Genomic DNA, 27,063 nt, shown 5'->3' on the forward strand with positions numbered 1-27,063 from the left:
TGGTGGTCTACCGTGTGTAACAGTGTACCTCTGGCATGTTCATTTGTGTTAATTAGCCGGACCGGTATACATCCAGAGAATTCTGATTCCTCTAGTTTTAGTTCCAGAGCCTGAAATCTCGGTTCGATCTGTAACGCTACACCTCCCGTCTCTGCAGCGTGTATTTACTAATGTTGCCTTCATTCCCTCGCATTCCGACAGCCGTGTCCCTGAGATCCCAAAAACGTTACCAGTGTCTGCTGGTGGATTCCCTTTCCCCCACACAGCTTGTTCCTAATTCCCCTGGAATGTGGCTACAAGCGCTTAATTAGCTGCGTCTGCGACTTGGCTTCTCCCTGTGAGTTACAGTAGCTCCGCGTGTATTCTCCTTGTAGGTTTTCGTCGGCTGTCTCCTCCCTTCCGTTTTATTTTATTTTTATTAGTGTTGGTGCATTTCTAATCCTGGGCATCGAAACCGGAGAGGACCACCAGAAAGCCCCAACCTTTATTCCTTAGGGGAAAGGGTTGAATTCCGCCTTTAGGCGAGAAGACTGTGTGATTTATTCTGTATTAATGAAGACGGAGTAGCTCGCTCGCCCGTATTTAGCAGTCGCCGTCAGCCTGCAGGACGATCGGGAGAGTCATGTGATTGAGTCTTTTTCCCTCGCCCTCCTTTAAAAAGCTTGAAGGCAGCAGCGAACCAGACACAATCTCGGGCTCCGTGTCGGCTGTTGTGTGCACCGCTTTTTCTTTTTAATCTGTTTTTAATTGCGAAGTTTCCCCCCCAGAACTTTTAAAGATGGCCGGGGCAATTATCGAAAACATGAGCACCAAGAAGCTGGTAATCGTAGGAGTTACCTTGCTTATCTTCCAGGTGCTTTCGTTTCTAGTCGGAGGTTTGATTGGTGAGTTCTGCTTCGTTTACTGTAACTTTCTCCGGTGCCGTTTTGTCCCCCTCCCGCTTCCTTTGTTAGCGATGTGTTACAGTATCAGTGACTCGCTCCTATGATCTAATTAGTGCGGCTTTTGTACTTTGAAAAGCAGAGCTCCGTGGGGCTCATTGAGAGGACGTATCGGTTTTTTTAAAGGCTCTTTTTTGTTCTGAAAAGAGAAAAGTTTTGGCCTAGTTTCAGTATTGAGTTAAGAAGGGGGGGGGGAATGTTGGAGCATGGCGACTGGTGGCGTGAATGAGTTGTATAGGATTTCAAAGTTTTACTTGCACGCTGCTTTGATTTCAACAATGTCCCCGATTCAGCTTGAACAGGGAGGTGTTTAAGGCGACGACTTTGCTTTTTGTGTGCATCTGTGAGGAAATCCTCCGTCGGGTCAGCTGAAGGAAAAAACACCGCATTTGTATTGCATATACCTCGCAGGAGTGTTTCGTGTTTGCCCATAGCTACATTCTGCTGGGAAGTTGTCCATTTCTCGAAGCGATCGCTGCAGCAGTTTTGTTTTAACGCAGCGCTGTCTTTGTCGTTATTTTTCTTTCTGTTACAAAACATCTGAAGACGAAAGTTTAAAATGACTCAGCTGCAGACGAACACCGCGAATCCTAAGTGATTTTTTATGGATCCGCCTGTATCCATTTGCTTCGTCCTAATTGTTCATTCAATGGTTATTTGAAAACAATACCTTTTGCTGCACCGGCTTCTGTGAACTGCATTAGCCAGTTATAGGGTTTTAAAGTTAAATTCGATATAAACTTGATCTGGTTCCTAATAACAAATAAATGCTGGTTGATTCAATGTGCTCTAGTTGACTTGCAGAAACTGAAGTTCATCGACCCGGATATCTTTAAAAAAAAAAAATAGGGGTACTAGATTTCGATATCTGTGGATGCGTGTCTTAATCTTCACAGAACAAAAACAAAATCCGAACTAGTGCGTATCACTCGAGTAAGATGTGCTGGGGGTTTTTGCTGGAGCCGTGGATATGTAGCCTTGAGGAGGGAAAGACTTCAGATTTCAATATCAAAGGGTTTCTCCGACCGTCCTGATGACGGGAACAGGACAGATATGAAGCGCTGGGAGGGGAAACTCGTTCGTTGCAGTGCAGGTATTTTTAAATCTTGGAGTTCCGCTCCATTATAGAACTCAAGAGGAATAATAAGGGTGTCTTTATTTTGTCAACAGATTCTTAAAATATTATGTAAATGTACAGTACTATGGCTACATTTAATACCACCACCTATTTACTCGCTATCTGAACGTGGGATTGTCCACTAATGTAGTTATTTAATATCTGTAAGATTCCCCCCCCGTTAATCAACACGAATTGTTCCCCAGGCACTGCGTGTGTGTGGACCATGCGTACACAGAACTGCAGGCGGCCCCTGTCCGGTTCTAAACGGCTGAACCGTCACGCCAAAGATCGGGAACGCCTCCGTTATTGATTCAAATTAAGCAAATCTGTTCAGGGCGGGACGCTAGTCATTTTGGTGGTTCCAGATCTCTAAAATAATTCAGTGAACAATTCTGCTTAACCGATCACGGTGAAATCTTTCTCAGTCTATAGGAATGTCTTTAATGGTCGCTTATGAGACATGATCTGTGAAATTCTAAATGTGAGGGATTTTACACAGAATTCTCATAACCCTCTGTGTGCTGACTTCACTATCGCTTTTACATCGTCTGTAAAGGGACGTAGTGATGAGATTCGCAGTACGTTAACCGGGCTTATTATACCCAAACACACATTGAAAATCTACCTCTACCTCACATGTCAAAAGCTCACTCCCCATCATTTCTACCCCTTTATTTTATTCTGTTGACGCATATTTTTGCACATCGTCTGTTGTTGTTTTTTGCACACTGCCTGTTGTCTCTTTCTTTTGCTACACAATTGTGTTGTTGTTGTTGTTGTTGTTGTTTTTTTCTCTTTGTACTACTTATGTCCGAGAGCTAGCTAAATAGCATTTCGTTATACCACATACCATGTATATGAGTGTAATGACAATAAACTTGAAGCTTGAACTATATTGTATTTCCTGCTAGTTAGGTGTTGGAAGGAAATACAGAGAATCGAAGCATTGCCTTTCTCCTCAAGGTGGACTTTGCTCTCTGTGATGGAGGGGCAGGACGTGGTTCTGTGTGGAATCTAGCTCCATCCTCATTTCTTTCATGACGACTCCTTCCTGCCTCCGTGTTGTCCGGGGACTGCCTCGCTCCCTGCTTCTCCAGTCCTTGCACTTGCTCTCGGATTGTGGAGGGCTCAGCCGGCCTCCCCTCCCCTCCCGGCCCGCTCTGCGCTGCTGCAGTGAAGCAGCCTGCAGCAGGTCTCCTGTTTAGAACCCAGCTGGAACCTGTCGGGTTCTTGATGGGCTCCCGAAACGAGCTGGAGAGTAAGAGCTCAATATTTCGCGATGAGTACAAGTTAAAACTCATTTATTATTTTTCCCGAGAAGGTCTCATTGTGATTTATGAGGATACGCTCCTGCATTAGGAACAGGATAAGGTTTATTCTGTGCTGATAAGAGAAGAAAAGACGTTTTGGCTGTGGAGCCTTCCTCAGGTGTCACAGGCTCCGCAGCTGAAACGTTGTTTCTTCTCTTCTCAGATGGGAATAAACCTTTACTTGTTCCTTTACAGCTAACGCAGCTCCCTACTTGAACCTCTCCTACATTAGCCTGCTCCATACAAAAATACTTTTCTCTGAATAACTTGTGCAGGGGAAGACGTGGATGGTGGAAGTGGCCGTGTATCGGAAAGGCCCACGATGAGCCTTTTTTTCCTTTTCAGGCGGCACCCCTGAAACCGATATTGGTTCAGGGTTGATCCCGAACTCCATCTCCCACCTGGCCTCATCAGAGCTGGAAGCAGGCTTGCACATGCGCTCCAGATGACAAACTGGAGTTGTCATTGTCCTGCCTGAGAACTCAACTGGAGCCAGAACCAGAATGTTAGACCTCCCGGACCAGGGCTGGGAACCACAGCAGTAGTATTTTATTAGGCTGTAATGCTGTGTGAAAGCTTTCACATTGCATGGTCGTGAGCTTGCCTGAGCAGGCGGAGGAAGCCTGTCTGTTTAGCATGCAACCCCCGTCTCTTCCATTCACTTGGCATGAGAGCTGGCTGTCCAGGACCTTTCCAGAGGTCTGTAAGTGCTGTGGCTGGCCTGCTGCTGCCGCACAAGGAAGGGTCGGCCACCCAGAGCTGTGCCCTGCTGTCCACACCGAGCCCCAGTCGGCCGCTGTCGTGACGCAGTGAAGACCTCCGACTGAGGCCCAGGAGACGACAGGGCCACCGAACGCGAAGACTGAGGCTCGGTGTGGAAGAGCAGCCCCGCCCGGGGGAAGGCTAGCGATGCTGACAGGTGCTCTCCTACAGCGTGAACGTTTCGACCCCAAGGAAGGGTGTAGAGAAATGGAGGAAGGGGCCCTTCGAAGGCCTCGGTTTTCTCCTCCGGTTGTGGGTCTCTGTGGGGCTGCTCTTCTAAATGTCGTTGGGGAGTCTTGTGTGGGAGTGTTCTTGGTGGTGCTGTGCCCCATCACTGCTTTCGCTGTTTTTCTCCGCGGGCCCCCCTGCTGTGATTCCCATGTTGTTCCCTGATGACGAAGCAGTCCAGCACACCCAGGTACTAGGCCAAGCTCATGGGTTGCTTCTTTTTTTTTTTTTTTTTTAAAGCACTGAGGACAATCGCTATAAAGCAGTGATGTACTTAACCGGTTGTCTTTTCCTCCCTTTTTTTTTTAAAGCCGTTTTTGTAGAATAGCCAGTGTCAGTCGGAGTCTGTGCATGTATAGGTGACTGGAGAGTACAAGTGAAGAACCAATTCAAATTCCTCGTGGGTATTTCTGCAGCGTGAAGGTGTCCGAGGTGCATGTTTATTGCCGGAGATGACGAAGCCAGCAGCTCGGGTGATTAAGTAGCTTGTTTAGGCCATCCTGCCTGTTTGATTTAATGAAGCCGAGCGCTATTGTACTTGCTCGGCAGTCAGCAGCAGCGCTGCCACAGCGAGGGTAATTGAGTAGAAAGACACACGGCTCTCTCTGTGTCGGGCAGCTCCACTCCGCAGGCCTCCAGACTGCGGGCTGTAATCGCTGTGGACACTGCAGCGAGGGGCAGAGGAGCAAGTTGGGCATTCTGGGTCAGGGGTCAGTGGCCAATTTGATATCAAGAAGCATAATTTCAGTGAACTGCGGGCCATTCCTGTTGCCGTTTGTTTTTATTCTGCTGAAACATCCTGTAGCCTGTTGCTCTTTGACCTTGTGCCCTCTGGTGTCCTGTAGGGGAAGATCACTGTTTCAATTCTAAGAAGCTGGTTGTTGCCTTAATTGCAATTTGGCAATGAATGTCGGTATCAAACACTTGATATAGGAAGCTAAGAATATAGGCTGCAAATGAGAGGTCATTGTGGTCATTTGGCCCATCTAGTTGGTAATAAGTATAAATAATAGTACTGTGTAATTAAATATCTGAAGTAAACTTCAAATATTTTTTTGTTCTATGAGGTGGTTCATAATGTTGCAACATTGTTGCTTTATATCCTATAAAATGTTGTAGAAATCCAGAGCAAGCTACTGCTACCCAGCTGTGCTGTTGAAGCCGATGGCCGGTTTTCTCTTCATTTACACATTTTTTTTTTCTGAAAGATCCTCAATCAGCTAGCTATTAACTCCTAAAAGAGGAGGCACCTTTCTTATGCTCTGATGTAGGGAAAACTGAAGCTCCAGCTATTGCTTGGTTAGGGCTGCCTTTTCTTTAGATCTAGCGAAGACAGTGATTGTGCATTTACAAGCTGATAATTCCCCAGGTGTTGTACAGGGGGGTTTTCTTGTTCATCTTTCAAGTGAGGGTAGGGTTTAAATGTGTTTTATTGGCACATGCAATTCCTTGTTTTGTTTTTCCTTAAGCAACATGAAAGCTCAGAAACCGAGTTATTAGAAAATGGGGCTCTGTGATAAAGAATCTTATTTTCCTTTAAGAGTGGCCTAACTTAGAAATAATCGGATGTTTGCTCAGCAGTGTTACTCCACCCCACCCCCAGAAGAAATGAATACTTCTAGTGTTTACCCTTGCTGGCTAGACTGCTCACACCCTCATGTCTATGAGTAGTTCAGTCAGCGGTGGTGATGGGTCAGAAAATGTTCATTGGCAACCTTTTAAGGTCACCTCTGACATATTTATCTGATCAAACGGGATGTAATCGGCATCTGTCCGAGGCTCCTAAATGAACCTGTGGTCTCGGCGAGAGCCCTGGAAGACTTCATCATGGGCTGGCTGGCTTTGCTGGCTGAACTCTGCTCCACTGAAGTTATTTACTGAAGGAAACAGATGGCATGAAACTCCAAGATGCATTTCCCGGCAACCAGCCTGTAAAGAAAATGCTTTGTGGTTTTCAGGGCCAACCTATAACGTCTCGAGTCAGGAGGGGAGGATCTGTTTGCTATGAGGCAAAAAAAATAGTTTTTTTGGTGCGTTTCAGCTTTAGAGCAGGAATTTGCTTGACTGAGTTTCTCATTTGTTTAGACTGCAGCAGGAGGGTGTAGAGCTCTCTTCTGCGAAACGTCTTTGGGGTCCGCTTGCCACGCCTTCCCTGGCGAAGTGTCTTGTTAAAGGAGATGTGTGGGCCTGTCTTTAGCCTGGATGACCCAACAGTTAAGGCGCTGTCCTTAGTGCCAGCATCCGTCTGGCTCAAGGCCTTGAACAGGGCTGCTGTCCGTGCTCGTGCTGCCCCCGCCCAGCAGGTTATTGAGCCTCATCCCGGTCTTGTATTCCATCCTGTCTCTCTGGAAAGCCTTGGATCTCCTTCCGGCTCCTTGATGTCTTCCAGGTGACAGTGTGTTGGGGAGAATGCCATTATCCGCTAGCCCGCAGACATGCGCTCCTGAAGGAAGTGTTGGGTGAAGACTGAGTCTTTCTCATGGTAATTGTGGGAGGTTGCCCGTGTCTGATCTTCTCGTTTCAGTGCGAGGAGGTTTAGAAATGGAAGGAGGCAGTACCTGTTGGTTTGTCACTCCGCGACCTCAGTTATTCGTGTACCAGATCCTTGCGCATTTACTAAATAAAGTCTCTTATTCTTTGGAAAAAGCCTCCACGCCCCAGATGCTCTTCAGCCAAGATGATCAAATTCTCAGCACGTTGTGAATCGGTTCACGGAGGTTTTGCATAATGCTCAAGGTCGCAAAATGTCAAGTGCCTTTGAGATGTATTGCTTTCGGTGCTTCAGCCTTTTATGACAGCCGGGCCTCTTGCAGAAAGCAGCAGTGTGAGGTGGTGGCTGTAGGAGGGTATTCCGTTTGTTTTTTTTTTGTCTCCGTCTGAGGTTTAATGACTTAAAGGAGTTTGTTTAAATTGAACAAGCCGATTGTTTTCCTAGTTTTAGTATGAGGCCTTCTGTCTGAAGGCAGAGCACCAACGTCCTGCCAGACCAGGACAATCCCTAACTGGGGTAGTGCTATCCACAGTTATCTGGGGTGCTTTCAGTAAGCAGAGTCCTCTGTTTTGGTGCTATAGAGCAGACGATGGCTCTTATTGACAACTTTCGCTTTCCGGGAAAAAACCGAAATCTACCATTTTGAAGAGTTGACCCTGCATTAAGGTATGGTTTTGGTGTCGGTAGTAATTCAAAAATGATAACGATTGCTTGCTTTTGTAAAGCACTGCATTTATAGGACGGGAAACTCCTCATCCACCACAGAAGTGAAGTACCCCATTCCGAGGTATATTAGGTGGAGAAGCTGTTCCGAGCATTGTGATGAGATTTGATCTGCTGTCAGAACCTCCGTTAAATCTGTCATCTGAGGGACAGCACCTCCCACAGCACAAGGTCCATTTCAGTAATCATTTCACTGTTGCAAGGGTTCATGGGATGTACGTCTGCTGCGATTTTTCTCCGAAATCGCCTTTAAAAATTTCGGGCAGTAACTTGTTTGAATTCCAGATTTCAGTTTCTCATTTGCTGAGCAGTGGGAAAAGTCTCCTATTGGAAGCATGTAGCCAAGCGATGAGAGTGCACAGAGAGATCCATTGTGTTTCTGGCCTAATGCTCTCCCAGTCACGAAGCCTGCCAGCAAGTTCAGGTTCCAGTATGTGAGGCAAAGCTAAGGAGTGGGATAAAACAACTGTGATTAGCACCTCTCATTTGAGGTCTGTGAGTAAAGCATGAAAGCAGACTCACTATAGGCTCATTAAGAAAACAAGACCGAAACCTCTGTGGGCTGAACTAGCCCTTGAGTCATTCCTGAGCAAAAAGGTTTTCCACCTACTCGCTCAACAGGCCACAGTACGGGACAAAGCATCTTCCTGTGGTATGGAACACCGTCTAAGAGTTCAGGTGGTAGACCAGTGCGACCCACGTGTTGGAAAGTCTGTGTATTTGTCTAGGCTTTGAAGAAAAATATAATCCGTAGGAAGTGAGCCTTTAACTGTTAATACTCTTCCTGTTGGCAGTAGATGAAAATCCTCTCTCTGATGCAGAATGGCCCCCCGGTAGGCTGTTGTGTAGTGCAGAGGATTGTGGGAAGTGTCCCCAGTGATGGAGCTGACCTTGTTCCGGTTCTGCAGCTCCCAGCCCCACCTCTGCGGTCCACTACCTGGCGACCAAGTGCGTGGACAACCGCAAGCACCACCAGAGGACGAAGTGGTTCATGCCCTGGGGCCCGAACCAGTGTGACAAGATCCGGGATTTCGACGAGGCCATGGGCAAGATGATCGAAGCCAACGACATCGTGTTCGCCGTCCACGTCCCCCTGCCCAACAAGGAGATGAGCCCCTGGTTCCAGTTCATGCTCCTCATCCTGCAGTTCGACATCGCCTTCAGGCTCGTCAACCAGATAGGTAAGTGGTGCCCGCGGGGCTGCTGTGAGCAGGGGCACGCGGACGAGCCGGAGAGGCCCGGTCCTTGAAGATGAGAGCCCACATGTTGGGACCCGTTGCACGTCCTTGTGGAGGCTCAGGTTGCTGGTTTTTACTGGTGAGGCTTGCTTGATTTGCTAGCAGCTGCTTATTGAATCTACGTGCTACAATATATTAAGTGTGAAAATATCCAAGTGTGGTTTCATGTGTTGCACTTTGTTTTCAAGTGCATTGCTTTTGGCTGGTTCTGGCACATTCTTTTCCTCCCACCTGGCAGCTCCTTGTACTGACCGTGTTCTGTCTGGACAGCGGCCTTGAGGTTGGAGAGGCCACGCTCGTTTTAATCTCTGTGCCTGTGATTTCTCTTTAGATCTGTTTAATAAGTGTGCTTGCGCCCAGACGGGACATTGTGCCCTTCAGATACACAATCTGCCACATGCCAAGCCCAGAATAGCCTGGAAAGTGTTATGCTATGCAGGGGTATTGTCTGCGATCTGTAATTGGCATTTGCTGTTGCATAAAAGCCTTCATGAAAGAGAGAGAGAGAAAGGGGTGGAGGAGGGGTTCTTCCACACTGATTCAAAGGAAGTTCCGGCACAGCGCTGATGTGATATGTAATCCGCCTTTCCCTTTTTCCTTGTTGAAACATGATCGTGGGATTGTTATAGCTGCAGTCCAGTGCATATTTTAGACATTTTCCCCCAGAAACCATTCTGAGGGTTGGGCCCTGGCTCCGGGCCAGGGCCGGCTCTCAATGGGGGGATTAAGGGATAACATGGCTTCTTAATGAAGGGCCGCTGTTGAGCTGCACGGCCTGGGAAAGCGATCGGAACGCAGGCCTGGGCCTCATCTGAGGCAAGAGCCATTTTCTGTCTGCTGGGGACTCTGTTCGCCTGCGTCTCCCAACCGCAGGACGAGAGCTGTAAAGGAACCTACCGAGTTACTGTTTGTAAGGAATCGAACCCATCATCCTGTCAAGTTTTAAGATTCTAGCAGCATGTTGCATTTCTTGCTTGTAGATCAATGCTGGCCATCGCTCTGGATTTTAACAGTGCGTTTTAATTCGGATGTGCTCGTTGCTGTGCTGATATTCCATCTCTGACCAGCGGCCCGATGGGTCTCTGCATGAAGAAGTCAGCCTACACCCTGGCCTTGCAGACAGCAGGCGAAATCTTATCGTTCGAGCCCGTTTCACCCCAGCTGTTGCAGGGAGTGTGAAAGCACAGGCATCTGGGAGAAATGTCAGCAGTTCAGGCCCCCTGTTCTTTAAGGATGTGAGACAAGTGGTGTTTACATTGACGATGTCCCAAGACTTAGTTGTAACCTTTTCTTTCCACAGCTGTGATTTTTTTTTTTCTTTCTCTTCTGCCCTTTTGAAGGATCTCCTTTTCAACAGTCGGCTTTGTTCGTTTGGCAGGTTTTAATTAAATATAACAAATTAGGCATTGTGAGTTTTTCGGACGTGGCTTTTTCGGAGAACGGATTTTTTTTTTAAGTAGGTCCGATCTTTCTTCATGGAGTTGATACTTCTTGTATAGTGACAATGCTATTGAATGGGGAAATGCAAGACCCCAATGGGTGTTTTAACTAATTGATAAAAGAGGTAACATAACTGTAAATAGAACTCAAATCCCCTCTCAATGCAATAAAGCCCGTTCACACAAGCAGGGCGAAATGAATACCCTGCACAAACGACTCTGGCAGGCGTCCAGCAATAACACAGCTGTTGAAATGGCTTAGTCGCCAGGGCAGTGAGCGCTGTGCAGCAAGGGAATGCTTGTGAGGAGCAAGCTGACATTCAGGCGTTTGGCAGCAGCTCCGGGCTGGAAGAAAGATGGCAAAGAAAAAGTGCCAATAATCCCTCCATTCTGACCGCAGGAATTTTTTTTTTTTTTGGGGGGTCTTGTTTCGTAACAGCACAAGGGCCCCCTTTTGAAATGTGAAGTGCGATTGCATGGCTGTGCAATCAGATCTAAACGGGCCTGTTGCAGGCCGCCATTCCTCGTCTCCCTCATGCGGTCCAGACGAGGTTTGAAGGCCCGGCGTGCGAGTGTGGCACGGGCTCGTCACGGACAGGGAAGGGCTGCAGTCCCTGTGTCCCAGGCTGTGTTCTAAAGCATAGGCGTCGATGTTATTCTTGAGTCTTGGCAATGGGAGCTGCAGGAGAGGATGCTCACCATGTGCGAGTTCATGTTTAATCTGAGATGAGTTTCAGGTTTTCTGCCCTGACGTTGGGTGATGAATGTCTAGTCGGTGGACAGGCTCTTGGTCTGGGTCACTTGCAAGGCCATAGAAGTGACGTCAGAAGTGGCTGTTGTGCTTTTATACACCCAATGAATCTGGTTGAGGAGAAACGAGGCTCAAAAACCGATGGCCTTCGGCACACTTCTGAACCTGGAAAGAAAAAAAAACCTACCTCATCCAAAACCAGCCTCCGGACGGCTCCCTGGAAGATGGTAACCCAAGATGTTCAGGTGTTACGCGGGACTTCAGCTCCTCTGTGTTCCTCAGTCAGGACCCAGTTCGTCTTCCCTGCCGGGTTTCCCTCCAGATTTAACCGGCCTCTCTAATGACCTTTTCCAACAGTGCCAACTGCCAGCGCATCGCTCATCGGGGGCGTTTTATTACACCGCTTGTTTGGTTTCATGAAATAAAGCTTTGTTTGAAAACGTTATCTTGAAGCCTGACTGGTGACATAGCGTGTTCTTGAATGCTTTATTCACCTCATCTGCCTAATGTCGTGAAAAGCTGCTTCCAGGCTTGCTGTTTCGCACGGAGCCTAGCTGGAAACCATTACTGGAAGCCGTTTGGCGGTTCCCGAAGGGGGGTAACCGTTTTATCGAGCTACGAAGTCCTCAGTCCCCTCCCTGGTAACTTGGAATGCGAACCGTTTGTTCCTGCAGAAACGGGAGCTGTGGTGACCATCGACGTCGGCCTGGCCTACAGGGACGACACTCTCAGCGAGTGGACAGAAATGGCCCATTCCACCGAGCAGCGCAGGCTCAGCTGCAACTTCTCCACCCCCAAGGTGAGCTGGGCCAGCAGGGCGCCGGGCGTGTTGAGCAGAAGCCCGTGGCGGGTGTGGAGTATTGGGTCTATGATTGTCTGAAGACATTGCACTGGCCTCTCCTGTGCCGTTCCATTAATAGTTATGGTATTGGCAGCAGCCTTGGTTGATTAACATGGCTTCTTTTCAAGCTTCAAAGAAGTGCAATTCTTAATGCAAGTCTTCCGTGTTTAAAGTTCCTTGTAGTGGCAAAGCAAGACTGAATCTATTCATGGAAGAATCTTTTACGGTCCAGAAATTATTCATCCACAGCCATAAAGGGTAAAAAAAAAAAAATCAAGTGACTTTCTTTGCTGTGTTTAAAGACTTTTCTTAAGTGCGTAGGCAAAGCTTTGTTGACCACATGACTTATTACACTCCTCTATACCGAGCTGGGCATCTTGTCCATTGCAGACGCCCGAGAACGAGGGTCGTCACTACGAGTGCGACCTGCTGCCCTTCATGGAGGTGGGAAGCGTGGCGCACAAATATTACCTCATCAACATCCGCCTCCCAGTGAACGAGAGGAAGAAGATCAACGTTGGCATTGGAGAAATCAAAGACATCCGTCTGGTGGTGAGTATGCCGTCCCCTTCATGTCAATCCTGGTGCCCTGGAAGGCTCTAACTGACCCAAGCGCCTGCTCTTGCTTGTCCTAGGGCATTCACCAAAACGGGGGCTTCACCAAAGTGTGGTTTGCCATGAAGACCTTCCTCACGCCCAGTATCCTCATCATCATGATCTGGTACTGGAGGCGAATCACCCTGATGACGCGGCCGCCGGTGCTGCTGGAGAAGTAAGGTCCCGCTGCGCAGCAGGTGTTCATGGGCCGCGGACGGCGCTCGGGTCGCCTTCGTCGACTGTGTGCAGGGAAGCAGCCTTGTGTCGGTGGTCTTTCAAACCTTCGGGTTGTTGTCTTGTGGCTTGAATTTTTATATTGTTCTGCTTGTGTGACAGAGGAAGTCCGAGGCCTTGGGTAATGATGATTCCAATAACATTCAGTTTTTTTAATCCTAGAGCAAAGTTTTTCGGTTCTGTGGAATATGCAATAGTTTTTTTAAATAACTTTTACACGGAAAGCTTTTATTTAAAAACAAAAAGCTTCCTTTTGGCTGTCCTCCTGCTGCTGTGGTCACTTCTGCAGCCTGACTAGACTTAATGCAGTTACACAATAGATATACCCTCCTACACAGGCACTTCAGCCTTTTAAGGGCAGTCGGCATCGGAGATTTCCCAAACTGGGAGCTGTACCAGCGCACGGATGTGCGATTCACTGGGGGAAGTAATTTTTTAATGCTGTAAAAGCATTGGTGTCTCTCTGATGTCACGCTTCAGTATCTGAGCATGAGGATGGAAATTGAAAACCCTTTCTAAAGTTAAAGTGTGTGCTTCAAGTGGTCCCTGGTGAATCTCTCGGTGTGGGAACGAAGCCAAAAGGATACAAAGGAGATTCATTGAACTGAGGTTTGCATGTTTTTTTTTTCATGTTTCTAAACTAGATGCATTTATAGGCCAGCAGAAGAACATGTAGTGGCAAGAAAGCAAAAGTTATAATGTTTTGCACAATGGAATTCTTGGCGCGATGCTTACAAAGTAGAGATCTGTTGTTTGTAACATACTGGCACCAAAACAGAATTTGACCTTATCGTGTCTGCGCTCTGCAGTCCACGTGCAGGTCTGACCTGCAGCTCGCGTGCACACAAGATGAGCTACGCCGATCTCGTCGGTGCACTGGCTGGAGGTGCTCTTGTGTAATTCCACACTGAGCGCAACGTTGCCTTTTTTTAAATTTAAATTAACCCCTCCGGCGCAATGAAAGTCGTCGGCCGGCTGCCCCCCTCTGAGCGCACGTTGGTTTGGGCGCGCTCTGCAGATCAGCCAGGCTGGCCTCTGTGTGGGCTCCTGCTGCTCTCCGGCTGAATCGAAGGCCCAGCCCTGGGACCAGAGAAGAGCCCTCGCTGCCGGCCAGCTTGAAGCATTGCTCGGTTCAGAACCCCAGGGCAAAATGGCAGGACTCTCCCTGCGGCCCGGGGCGGTGTGGCACCGTTCCCGTGGAATCTTTAGTGCCAAGCGGAAGCACCTCTGTACACTGGAATGTCATAATTTGGACGTGTGTTTTTTTCGGGGCTGAGCCGCTGTGCCGCGGACGAGCTCCGCCGTTTCTGATCCGTCTCGCCGTTTCTGATCCGTCTCGCCGTTTCTGATCCGTCTCGCCGTTTCTGATCCGTCTCGCCGTTTCTGATCCGTCTCGCCGTTTCTGATCCGTCTCGCCGTTCAGGGTCATCTTCGCCCTCGGTATCTCCATGACCTTCATCAACATCCCCGTGGAGTGGTTTTCGGTTGGCTTTAACTGGACGTGGATGCTGCTCTTCGGAGATATCCGGCAGGGGGTTTTCTACGCCATGCTCTTGTCGTTCTGGATCATCTTCTGCGGGGAGCACCTGATGGTTCGTATCGGCTCTTTTCCTGCCGGACTCGCGCGTTGGGAGTGGCTAGCCGGCAGAGTGGTCTGTCCTTTTGCGCTTCCCACCCGAGGCGCGCCTGCCCCTGCGCTCCAGAGCTGACGTGCCCGGCAGTTACAGACCGCTGCATGGCCGCGTCCGCATCTGGAGCGTCTTCCTCAGATCGGAGCGTGTTTGGTTATTGAGAGACCTGACCAACCTCGCGTTTTGTACATGAACATATCAAATGCCATCGTAAAGCCATATTTTAAGATTGAATATTTATTGGCAATGAAGTTACCTTTAACACGGCTTGGAGTTTAAACTTTTGTTGTTTCCGTCTTTCGATTCGGGGCCGGAATGAGTCCGGGTGGCAACGTGAAATATCCCCACTGGGAATTCTCTTCCAGACGCACTGGAATTTATCTTGAGCACCTTTACGTGAGCAAGAATTTAGCATCATAATTTTTGCTGTGTAAATGCGCCGAAAAAATGAGCTTCGCTGACACTTGTGCTGTTAAACTGCTGTTCTTTTTACTCCACAGGACCAGACGGAAAGGAATCGTTTTTCAGTTTATTGGAAGCAAGTTGTCCCGATTGTGTTTGGCTCCTTCTGCCTCTTCATTTTTGACATGTGTGAGAGGTACGCCTCGAGTTTCATCTCGACAACGTAACTCCAGAATAAATGCTGGATCTTGGAAGCAGGCGCAAGCCACTTGCATGAGTTTGCCTCTGCTGAAAGCTCTGGACTTGAGGTCTTTGGTGTTTTACTTAGCTCCTTTCTCCAGTTCCTCCCATTTCTTGATCAGATGGGGAAGCATTAAGATTTTTCTGTGAAGTTTATATTTTAAATAGGAAATGTTTTATTTCAGGGCGACAGTAGAAAGCTGCGGAACTTACAAGTGCTCACTGAATAGTTGATCTTTCACCTCATCTGTTTTGATTGATCCACAATCTTTTTTTTTTTTCCCCCAATCAGATTTTTAAATCTGCATCAAGAAACTGAACTTCTAAAACGTTCCAACCCCTTCAGACCTGTATATGTGTGCCTCGGCACCTAAAGATTAATTGGCGCAGGAAACTCATTGGAAGGAATGGACGGTTAAATTTACAGTTCTTTTAATGGGCTTTGAATGATTTAGTTTTATGTAGAGTTATATTTATAGCCGACATGGTCAGCGTTGTGTGCGACCAGGTGTTTGAAGATTGTAAAGGAGCAGGCAGGGGCTCATTCCGCTGTGAGAGGGCAGACGGACGCAGTGTTGTGGCCGAGCGTCACTGCTTTCTTCCTGCTCTTCAGAGTGGAATCTGCTTCCAGTTCCTTGTGAGGCTGACAGAACCCCCCCCTCACCACCCCCATCCTTTTAGAACAGGTGACTCGTGCTTAAAACCAGCAATCGGCAAAGGCAAGTCAGCACTGGCTTTCTTCAGAAAGCTAGAGCCGGCTTCTGCGCTGCTTCTCCCTGGGCCGGGCGGGCGGGACCCTGCTCCGAGACGGGCCCTGCGATGGGCGGGCCGGGGGGAGCTGCACCCAGACGCAGGGGGGAGGAAGCCCTGAGCCGTAACGCACAGCTGGAGCTCGGGGGAGGGACTGCGGGACCAATAAATGGGGGAAATGTTCCTTTGAAGGGGGCGATGTCACCGTGTCTGGAGAAGAACAGCCAGGAAGTGCTTGAGCAATTTAAATGAAGCTTGTGGCTGTGAAGACGGCTGTAGGGTTGTTCCTGGCAAACTGCCTGCCCGTCTGCTCGCCTCTTCAGTCCCGGTGGCCTTGTGCATCATCTGCACACTTCCTTCCCCTTGGCGTTACTGAGTCGGGCTGCTTGGGTGAAAGAGCCCAACCTACAGGTGTCTGCACCCCAAAAACCCCGATCGCTCTGTGGTTTCTTGTCGTGTAGCAGACCGACATGGGCGGCGCGGTGAGCAACTGGAATGCAGGTTAAGTGCTCCGAGACATTTTTGTTCTTGGGTGTCTGGAAAAATCAATTTGCGCAGATTGGAGACAATGGTCTGCTTCCGTCAGAGATGGGCAGATGTGTACGGTTTCCCAGTCTACAGAAATGGACACACTGAGGAGTCCTGTGCAAGTCCTTTTTAATTAGGAACCAATTAAAGCCTAAATATCCCAGCTCCCTTGTCTTCCTAGCTGAATTAGTTCAGTTTAGCTAACGTGTGTAAGTGCAGACCAAAATATTATTTTATTGATATGATGGCTGCATTTATCAGGGATCTTTCTGCAGTTTTGAGCTCGGGGTTTTCATCCTGAATATCTTTTCTTACAGAGGGGTCCAACTGAAGAACCCATTTTATAGCATTTGGGCTTCGGATGTGGGAACGGAGCTGGCTGTATCCTTGAGTGCTGTGCCAGGGAGAACGAAGATGGGCACTGGATTCCTAACTTGTCATTAGGCATAAAAGGAATTTCTTAATTGCACCTTAGCTCTGACATCGGTTATGGATTGTAGAAGGGTAGTGGTTTTGTCGATTTTGTTCAAATGTTTGTATGCTTTCACAAAAGTGTTATCACAGCTGTGGTAAAAAGCAGAATTTTAAAGGGTTTTACTGGGAGTTGATTTGTTACAGCTGCTAAAAAAAAGTGTTTCAGACATTCAGATCTGTACCCTAGTACCAGCCTTTTCCCATTGGGTCCCTGGGAACTGGCCTGGAACATTGTGGTGGGGGGCTTATTCACCCAGCTTAGTGTGCCGGCGCCCCTGCGGTCCCTTGTGGGGGCGCTGTTGAGGGATGTCGAGAGGGTCTTTCCAGTGGGGTTTCCCCTGGTCTGTGATAACCAGAGGATGCCAGCGCAAGGCCCTGCTGGGGATATTTATTCAGCTCTCCATCAGACCCCCCCACCCTCTGTTATTGTTTTATTAGTCTAGGTAATGTTTCATGGTGAGTGGAGTCTGATGATTGTCTGGCAAATCCCCTCTGGAAACTGGCAGGGAAATTCAGTGCAAGTTTAATTAGCACTCTCGCACCCCAAAGACAAGTTTCAAAAGGGATGCGTATCTCGGCTCTGAATAGCTGTCCTAACACTCCCCTCTCTCGCTTGTCGGAGAGAGGCTTTTGGCTGCTATTAATTTGTGTTACTAGGCTGAGGTGAGCCAATGTGATTAGTTCCACCTCCCCCGAATTATGGCTCCTCTGTCCAAGGGTCTCTTCTGTTGTGGAATCCCTCTGCCTCTGCATTGGAAGGATTGGTTTCAGCTCCTTTTGTTTCGATCTCTCCAGTTAGAGGCCTTGTGAGCCTTTTCCACAAGGCTAAGGAATACAGATCCATACATTGACGTCCTCACGAATTTCATTAGTGTTTTGATGTCTGAGCTTTGCCACATCGGATCGCAGGCGAGTCCTGTAACGAGGATCTAGCGACCAGGCAGTGATGTGGAATTAGCCGGGTTCTGCCAGAGTGCACTTGGGTGGGAGGTCTAGGGTTCTTGGACACAGCGCCCCCTGTGGCCTTCCGAGTGCTTGCAGGCTTGTGGTGTTGTCGGAGAGGGACGCGCCCCACCTCCAATTGGTGCTGTGCCTCCACTAGGGGGCAGTGGTGCCTGTGACCAGTCAAAAAAGTAACGGACCTGACCGGGGGTGGAGCAGAGGAGTCCTTGCTCTCACCTGTGTGAGGTTGGGAGGTTTTTATCAGCGAGCCGAGAGGTGAGAAACGCAACTGGCTACTCCCAGTCGGATAGGTGTTGCGACAGTGGTTGGCAATTGTAAATTCAGCACAGTGCGGTGCCGTCCGTCCGTGTGTGTGTGTGTGTGTGTGCCATTTCCATGTGGAGATCTTGACCGCCTTCCTCCCTGAAGAGTTTTCCTTGACGCGAGCCAAAGATGGCATTCATCATCGTGGCGGGCATCTGCGCCTGCCTGTACTTCCTGTTCCTGTGCTTCATGGTGTTCCAGGTGTTCAGGAACATCAGCGGGAAGCAGTCCTCTCTCCCGGCCATGTCCAAGGCTCGGCGTCTGCACTACGAGGTCAGGGGTCGCTCTCCTGCTGTGGAAGGCAGGCGGAGGGTTAACGGAAGGGAGTTCTGGGGTGGCAGGTTGAATTGATATTCTTGCTCGGTTGAACGCTTGCCAGTGGTGGATTTGAGAGATATCTGCGATTTATAATTACTACTTCAGGTTAAAAAAAAAAAACATACAGTACTGCAAAGCAGGCTTAACGCTTGGTTAGGAAATCCAGAGGATGCTGCAGGTCTCCAGAGACTCACACTTCTGCTGTCGCTCTTACTTCTTGCACTGAATTTTAAAAGATTCACACTCCCTCTCTGTTTGGCTGTGCCCCACTTTTTCCAAATAAACCTCTTGACTTGCACTTTTCTAAAGACAACTTAAGACAAAGCACTGATGGCACTTAGTTCATTGAGGCTTTACATGACGGTCCACGTAGATTCCGTTTCATACCTTCTAGTGTGCAGCAGCGTTGTTAACACTTGTCACCACTACACAGCAGCTGTTTGAGCTTTAATCGGGATGCTTGCTCCATTTCTGTAATAGATTCTAATCTGCATGTTTTATTTTTATTCAGATTTTTTTTTTTTCTTCCTAGGGTCTGATCTTCCGATTCAAGTTCCTGATGTTGGTCACTCTCGCCTGTGCTGCCATGACGGTCATCTTCTTCATCATCAGCCAGGTAAGGAAGGGGCAGGCCTGTCTGTGCCTGAAGCCCTTTGAATGGGGGGGAAAAACATTCTTTCACATTTCTTAACACGTGACCTGTGTATCGGTGTAGGTTCTAACATCTGTTTGGGGGTAGTGAAGTGGGAATGTGTGACCTTCAAGAAAGGACTACTGTCTATATGCTTTTAGCAGTCACTTTTCTTGAAATCCAAGACGGTTTCTACAGCTACTTCTTCCTCTTGCACACTCTTGATGTGTGCACAGTTGGAGAGTCCCCCCCAATTTCACTGCTCTTGCGAAGTGACGTTTCTCCAGCCCCCTCTTCCTCCCTGACGCACGCAGCTGCTCCGCGTCTCCTTGGACTCACGGTTATGACTGCCCCACGCCGTTTTCTGTAGAATTCCCGCTGGAACGCAACGTCTTGGGGATTCGGATCTGGACATCCCTGTGAGTGGGTCAGTCTTGTCCCAGACATCCCGTGCAAAGGTTTTGGATCGCCCTTTCTGTGCACCGCGGGGCAGAGGGCCGGCGGGGGCAGGGGGCGTGAGCGTCTCTCTGCGTGCGACCGCGAGGCCCTGCAGGCCTGCAAGCTCAGCGCTGAGCAGCGGCGCCTGGGATCGGAGCTGCGCTGTCCTGTCCCGGCGTCGCAAGCGTCCTGGCAATCAAAGTCTGGGCCCGGTGAGGGACGAGAGGGGCCTGACGGGTCTTAACCGTCTCCCGCAGGTGAACGAGGGCCACTGGCACTGGGGCGACTACACGGTGCAGGTGAACAGCGCCTTCTTCACGGGCATCTACGGGATGTGGAACCTGTACGTCTTCACCATCATGTTCCTGTACGCACCCTCGCACAAGCGCTACGGGGACGAGCAGTCCAACGGTAAGACCTGGCGTGGGGGGGGGGCGTCGGGGTCACGTGCAGCTCGGAAGAACCGAATCCTGGTCGTCGCTCTCGGTGTCCATGTGCGTGCGTGTGCGTGCAGAACACTCGGCATCCGTGTAGCACTTTCGCGCCACCGCTGTTGAGAACATGCAAACGAGGTAACCAAAACGTTTTAACAGTAATTTCAAGGACCGTGATCTGGTATTAAGCCGACTCTTATTTTTGGAAAAATGTCCACTCTGGGCCTGTCAGGTCTGTAGGGTTTCAGAATCTTTGATCTTTTGCTGCCCATTACTGTGTCCAGCACATGAGTAACCGTGTTGGCAGATATACATGTATAACTTATGTCTGATGGACATCTTTCTGGGGCGGGGGGGAAGCTTTAGATTTGTAAATAGCGCCCGGGTCCCTAGCATGATCAAAGCGATTTGTTTAAACTAGGTGCCTCTCGTAGTACGAGCCAGAGTGCACCGTCGCATCTTGTCAAGCGTTTTCTGAGCACTCCCGGGGAAATGTGTTCAACGTTTGAGCCTCCCTGGAATGTCGATCAGTCCCCCCTCCCCCTGCACTGGCAGTGTGTGGACGGCCAGACTCTGCACATGCTTCCGTTTAAGGTTTCGACCTTCGAGTCCGTTTCTCAGGTCGGGTAAATTCACCCCGGGGGGGGGGGGGATGGAGGGGGCACAGGTATTCGGCATTCTGGAAGGCCGGAATGTATTTCAAGCGCCCCCCTCCCCCCCCTCGAGGAGGAGGGAGCTCCCCGTCCCCTTGAGGGGTCTCCCTCGTGAGACGCTTCAGGGAACGCCAGGAGGAGTCCAACCAGCGAGACGGCTTGCATGGTCTCCACTTTGGTCATCCTTTGTTCTATGAAAAAGAAAATGGAATCCCCAGCCAGCCTGGGTGAGCCCAATGCCATCCAGACTTCCATCCAGGACCGATTTGATTTAAAGCCGCTTTTCCCCCCTTTTGAACGGCATCTTGACTCTGGCTGAGCGAGGGCATCCTGGCAGCTCTTCCCTCGCAGTGCGGTTATTCGCTCAGGACAGATGCAGCCGATGCTCCTAGTTGATCTGTGTGATTTTAGCTCGTAATGAGACCAGAGCCCTCATAAGAGGCTGCAGACTGCAAGGTATCGATGCGTCTGTAACTCAAACAAGTCTCTTGTAGCTTCCTGACCCTCCCGTTCTCACCCAGTGCTCAGACACCCACGGTGGGTCGGTGTGAGGAGGCTCCCTCTGCCCTTGCTAGGTGTCAGCTCATTGATCCCGGGCCTCATCCAGACTTTTCTTGTAAGGTGTGAACTGCCTCCTGGTCTTGGGTGTGAAATGGCCTCTCCTATTTCCCCCGCGTGTCTGCAGAAGAGAAGGCCAGTTTAAGGCTGTCGGAATCCCTAGCAGACCTAAAGCTCTTCCCTTCATTAAGACGGTCATGTACGATTTCCATGGAACTGTTCTACTGCAGGTGATCTGGGGGTGAACAGTGGCGAGGACATTCAGCTGACAACCACCATCACGCATGTGGACGGCCCTACGGAGATCTACAAGATGGCTGGCAAAGAGGCCCAGGAGTAACTCATCGGAGCGTCTCCCTACTTCCTCTCTCTCCCCCAACCTCCCCCCCCCTCACCCCCCCCTCCCCACTCGCAAAGACGTATTTACATGACGCTGGTTTTCAGGAATGACACAAACACGCATGCACAACGCCCATCGACACGCAGTGGTGACACTTGCTCTGTAATTATTTCCTTCTGCAAAGCCAGTACTTACTGCTCTCTCTGATGTGGCAGCCCTGCAGAAATCCCCATGTAAACTGAGCAGTTTAAAGAAAGGGTACAGGAGAGGGCATCTGTGTGTCGCAGTGGTGGGAGTGCGCCATCTTGTGGACGGAAAACTAAAGTTGTGGAAGTGAAAAGGGCAGAGAAACGAAAGGCTTTTCTCTTCGATCAGCTCCTGGGGTTTGGAAGACTCGAAGTGCCTGGTGGTGACTGAAAGTCCAGGTTTATCTTCTAATCATACAGCAGTAAGTGTGCTAAAGGTACAAAGGTTATTGGTTCTGTGCATAAAAACACTAACATGTATTACATGTTTCACAACATTCTTGAAAATCTTTTGTATATATATATAGGGAACAAAGATTTTTCTGTTGGATTCATGTACATTTTGCCAACAGTTTTGGAGTTTTTATCCATACTCCAATAAAAATAGAGCACACGCATTTAAAGTTGTATAATAGGTGTGTAGAAGAATACGATCCAAAAAAAAAAGGAATTTTCTGTGTATTATTTTACATATCTCAAAAGTGTGAGAATTTGTTTTTACATCATGGCATGCATTTTATTTCTTATCCACACTCCAATATATTATTGCATTTAAGTGGCACCCCAATGATACCAGTGTTAGGAACACTCCGGCCCACTTTTGAAGTCCTTTTACTCCTGTGTTTAGGAATTTACAAGCAATTTATAAATGCTTAAGGGGATGTTGTACTACTGAGTTCCTTAACCGTCTTCCACATACTTCTCTTCAGGGGTGAGACACTTTGACAATGGGCTGAGGCAGGCGACTGGAGGGCCTGTAGGTTTTTGTACAGTGCACATTAAGCTCAACGTGTTACGATGTAGATATATTTCTTTTCTATCCTGTGCTGGTTTGTACATGTAGGGCAGGTTTGCGTTAAGGCGCGAGGCCAGGCATCGCCGATCTTCAGCTTGAAGATCTGTGTGGATGGCTGGCAGAAAGAGTTGATCTGTGTTACACAAGTGGGATTGTAGATTTGCCTTTTATGCTAATTTAAATAAAATACTTCTACTGGATGGGGAATTCTGTGCTCTTTCTGTGCCCAAGTGTGAAGTCTTGACTCTTGTTCGTGGATTCATCTGTCTGAAAAGGGGGGAATTTAACAGCAGCTTTGCTGTGACTGCAGGCCCAGTTTAAACTCCCACCACACATAACAAACCTTGGATTTGGTGGCCTCTTACATCTGTGTCCTGCATGACCAACAGGAATGACTGGGCTGGTCACTTCCAAGTGGCTGGGCGGGAGTCTTGCTGTGGTCTATCCTTCCTTTTTTGATCCGTTTACTGTAACCCTTACTGTAACCCTTGGCACCTGTTCTGCCAGCCTTGTGGAGAAAGAAGTGCACATGGTGTTTCTTCTTGAAGACTGGACGTGATTTTCAATAGGGCTCTTGACTTATGGGTTTTTTTTTTTTTACTTTTTTTGTATATTGCTTTTTAGCACGAGCATGTTTTTTAACATCTTTGTAATTTGTAGAGGTAAAAAAAACACCCAGCATGGGCAGTGGTTAAATTGGCACGGTGGTGATGAGGAAGGCCTTAAACAAGAGCAGGGGTGTGTGTTGCTTGTGGAGTTCTGACTGCATATGTAATCGATCACTGGAACAAATTGAAATCCCCATGAAGCAGGAAAACTCCTGCTGCAGTGACCAGACCCTGCACAGTGCAAGACTGTCTTCACTGCACTTGTTTGTGGAATCAACATCTAGTAGAGACTTAAAACATTTTTTTTTACTTGCGGATTGTTTTATGCTGGGACTATTGTTCTGTGCTATCGTGTGAAGACTGCAGTGCAGTGTTCTGTTCAGTCTCTAATCACCTTTAGCTGAGCTTGGAGCTGGTTTTGTGGTTTCTGGTCTGTGAATCTCGGGCCCTGTTATACAGCCTGTAGAGTGTGCTCTGCTCGTTTTCATTTTTCCAGCATTTTTTCATCGAACTGTCCAGTTACTTCTCCACTCAGGCAGGTGAAAACCAGTGCAGCCGGTGTTCCTCTGTGGACATCAGGAACGCCACTACTGCTCTGGCTGCATTGGCACATGCTTGTCTTCAGCTGCACCTACAGACTGTACGGTGCAATACTGACATCCTGTGGACAAATAAAGCATTACCTTCAGCTTTATGGCCCAAACATTCAAACGGTATTGAATAAAATATTTAATAGGTTCTTTATTCCAGATTGGTTCCATGCGATCATCTTAAAGATAAAGCAGTAGCAATACTTACGCTAAAGATATGTTACCCAAGGATTTTAACTTCATAAGTGTTGACTTCAGGACTCTTAATGTTGCAGAGATGTTTGTTTTTATGTCAGGATTTGTATTTAAGCTCTTCTGTTAGCAGTATATAATTGCTTACCTGTCCTACCAAGTCCTTCGGCTCCATCTCCCCTAAACCTCCATTCCCGTCTCCACTCCACTGTCTGGATGATGGATGGTAGACCGGAGGTGCTGTTTGATTATTGACACCTGCCACCATCTACATCTGGAACAGCTATATAGAACATTTTTTTTTGAAGACCACTGTCGTACGAAAGGGATCTCAGCCCCAGACCAATACCAGTGCGTCTCGTGCCTTACTGCTGGGAGGGAGCAGACCCAAGGCGCTGTGGTGCCCGAGGTGTATTTTCCTCCTGACTTCAGACAGGAAGCTAAGCAGAACAGGGACCGTTTCCTTAATCTACGGTAGCCTATCTGCAAACACCTGTCTGGACAATACCGCCCTCTCCCCTCCCTCTGGATGGGCCTCTGGTAGGCTGTAAGCGTGTCACTGTGTTATTCCACCTCATTTAGGATTACATTGAAGGATCAATCGAGGTGATCGGAGGGAATCTGCTTCATTCCCATTATCACCCAATGTTTTGTTTTTTATTTTGCACTTGGGAATGATTGCTTGTGATAAAGCATTCACTGCATTTTTCTGCTGATTTAAGATCATGCAGTAGCAAATCTTGATCAGAATAGTTACTCTTGCTCAATCAATATAGTTTTTAGCTACACGTTTATGAAGTGAAATGAAGCTGCGCTTCTGCACCTTGAGGAAGACCTAGTTGGGATTTTTCTTTTTTTTTTTTGTTGCTCTACCAAAAACTAACCTTAAAGAAATGGAGTATCTTCAGTCTTTCAACAAACTTTATCACAGAATACCTCTGGTTAATTTCTGAGGAAGTCATCCTGTTTTTTTAGCTAGAAATCTAGACTTAAACTTCAGCACTGTGCTTACATAACTGACTGGCCATCAGATACTTGCAAATGAATTTCTGAACAATGGAAGGGCTTTTAGTCTCTTCAAAATCAAGGACATGTTTGCAGGCTTTGGGTTTAATTAAAACTTAAAAGCTTCAAGGCTTTGGAGTTTATTTATGCATCATTGAACGATGCACTGAATTTGTAGTATGGCAGCAAAACCCATCTAATCCATTAGGAAGAAGCTGAATATGTGTCTTGTCAGCACTTGAAATATTCTGTATCCTTTTAAAATACTTCATCTGGTTTTTAAGGTTTTTTTTCCCTCTAATGCACCACATGTACTATCCTAAATCTAAAAGCAAATATTTCCTGGGTGGATTTTTGTGTTTGTCAGCACAGGTTCTGCGATCTAACAGTATTAGGTAAAGCGACTAATCCCGAAAACAACCTCTTACTTCCCACTTTAAAATGCTCGTACTTGTGAGGAATAAACCCTATAGAGCCACTTGTTGTTCTCGGGGATGGTGAAAGGGTCCTTGCCGATGACAATGAAGACACTACTTAGGTTAAAGGGGGAATTTCTATGGAGCACACTTCTGCAGTGTGTAGCTCCATGGTGTGAAGGGATGTAGGGTGGGGCATTTGGCGGGGCAGTGGCTCTGTGGCTAAGGATCTGCGCCTGTGGCTGGAAGGTTGCTGGTTCAAATCCCACAGCCGGCAGAGGAATCCTACTCCAGTTGGGCTCCTGAGCAAGGCCCTTCACCCCAGCTGCTCCAGGGGCGCTGTACAATGGCTGACCCTGCGCTCTGACCCCAGGCTCTCTCCCTGTCTGTGTGTCTCATGGAGAGCAAGCTGGGGTATGTGAAAAGACCATTCCTAATGCAAGAAATTGTAAAGGGTTAATAAAGTGATATTATTATTATAATTATTATTATTATCCACCCATCCATGTTCCTGGGGCAGCCAGAGTCTGTCCCAGCAGCACCTGGAGCAAGGTGGGATACAACCTGTATGGGATGCCAGAACTTCGCAGGGCACACGCACCCACAAACCTGACCACAGAATTACCCAGCCTCACTACAGAGCCTCATTCCCAGTGGAAGCTGTGGTGTCTGCCTGCGACCCCAAGTCACGATGTGTTCAATCAAGGAGAGTTTGTCGTCCCAGGCCGTGTTATAAAAACGTTAGCGCAGCTTGCTTTTTACATCGTGGTTTTGCAGCCGTGAGAGAGCCAGCTCAAAGGACCCAGTCGTGCATGAGACGGGGGCCTAGACACAGTATGCTCTCATCAGACACCCTCCCACTCGCGTTGTGCTCCTGGTGGATCGCAGAGCTTCAGGGACAGCGGTGCTCCCGGGTTACAGCTCCACCCCAGACTGCCCGGTGTGACCACTAGGCGGCCTCAGCCTCTCTCTGCACTACCCTCGGTCCCCTTCATCGTCCCGGTCCCGGTCTAGATGGCTTAAGGAAACAGCTTCTGCACCTAAGACACCCACTGGCTGAGAGGACGCCGCCGGCTGCATTCTGCTCATTTACTAACAACGATTATAATAATAATAATTTCCTTACACTTTTGTAGGGCTGTTCCGGACACTCCAGTGCTTCACAGGTAATGGGGATCCCCTCCACCCCGACCCAGACGATGCTCCAGTCCGCTCCCCACACACCAGCTCTCAGTGCGGAGGAGAGCAGAGTGATGAAGCCAGTTCAAGAGGGGGGTTATAAGGAGGCCATGATGGGTAACGGCCAGGGAGGTATTTGGCCGGGACACTGGGGTAACAACTAAAAATAAATTTTAAAAAAAGCACAAGCAAATGAACAGCCTCCCTCTCTGGAGCCCGTTATGTGGCACTGTGCTGCAGGACCTGCCGCCAATGCTAGATTTTTTGGCATTTCCGTGTTGTGTCTGTGTGTGTGCTGTGAACAATATCCGTGCCCTTTCACACTGCAGTCAACAGCAAGAACGATCATCTCTTCAGGCCCGCCTGCCCGCACCGCGGCCCCACTCGCAAACTCGTCGTGACCAAACTCCCACGACTCATCTGCGGTAATAAACGACAGGGATCTTCCTCCCACCACCGGAGTCCTTCCCCTCCACAGGAAAGGCAAACAGTAATCAAATCCACTGTCGTTGTCAATTCGTCTTGAAATAAAAGAACCTCTAGTTGACACAGCAAACCACTACTGGTTACGCCATTAAAACAGCTCGTTTTCTCTCTCTCCTCATCCTTCTTGCACCCCTGCTCATCAGTGATAAGTGCTATTGTACCTCTGTCAATGCCAGAAATCTTATTATATTGCTCTGGTCAAAAAAAG

The 27,063-nt window shown here is 48.4% G+C and overlaps 1 protein-coding gene across 2 annotated transcripts; it reads left to right on the forward strand.

The window, feature by feature from the left end:
• The first annotated feature begins 347 nt into the window (after positions 1-347).
• On the forward strand, positions 348-26,582 carry wls (Wnt ligand secretion mediator). Of its 2 annotated transcripts, none has more exons than XM_069193905.1 (12): positions 348-884; positions 8,484-8,756; positions 11,678-11,802; positions 12,235-12,396; positions 12,480-12,616; positions 14,099-14,267; positions 14,807-14,904; positions 16,544-16,607; positions 18,096-18,239; positions 18,817-18,900; positions 19,611-19,764; positions 26,327-26,582. In XM_069193905.1, the coding sequence occupies exons 1-12, from the start codon at positions 779-781 to the stop codon at positions 26,470-26,472; spliced, it is 1,662 nt and encodes a 553-aa protein (XP_069050006.1). In that variant the 5' UTR covers positions 348-778; the 3' UTR covers positions 26,473-26,582. The 2 variants fall into 2 exon arrangements, with proteins under 2 accessions (XP_069050006.1, XP_069050007.1); XM_069193906.1 differs by lacking the exon at positions 26,327-26,582 and adding an exon at positions 21,229-22,579 and having other exon boundaries at positions 352-884.
• Positions 26,583-27,063: the final 481 nt, after the last annotated feature.

The sequence above is a fragment of the Lepisosteus oculatus genome, chromosome 9, assembly GCF_040954835.1.
Source record: "Lepisosteus oculatus isolate fLepOcu1 chromosome 9, fLepOcu1.hap2, whole genome shotgun sequence".
NCBI lineage: Eukaryota > Metazoa > Chordata > Actinopteri > Semionotiformes > Lepisosteidae > Lepisosteus > Lepisosteus oculatus.

What these genes read in the sequence shown, in the direction of transcription:
- wls (XM_069193905.1), top strand. Translation starts at nt 779, where the DNA reads ATGGCCGGGGCAATTATCGAAAACATGAGCACCAAGAAGCTGGTAATC. An exon ending in TCTAGTCGGAGGTTTGATTG is followed by an intron (nt 885 to 8,483) that starts GTGAGTTCTGCT and finishes CCGGTTCTGCAG; the next exon opens with CTCCCAGCCCCACCTCTGCG. An exon ending in CCGCCGGTGCTGCTGGAGAA is followed by an intron (nt 12,617 to 14,098) that starts GTAAGGTCCCGC and finishes CTCGCCGTTCAG; the next exon opens with GGTCATCTTCGCCCTCGGTA.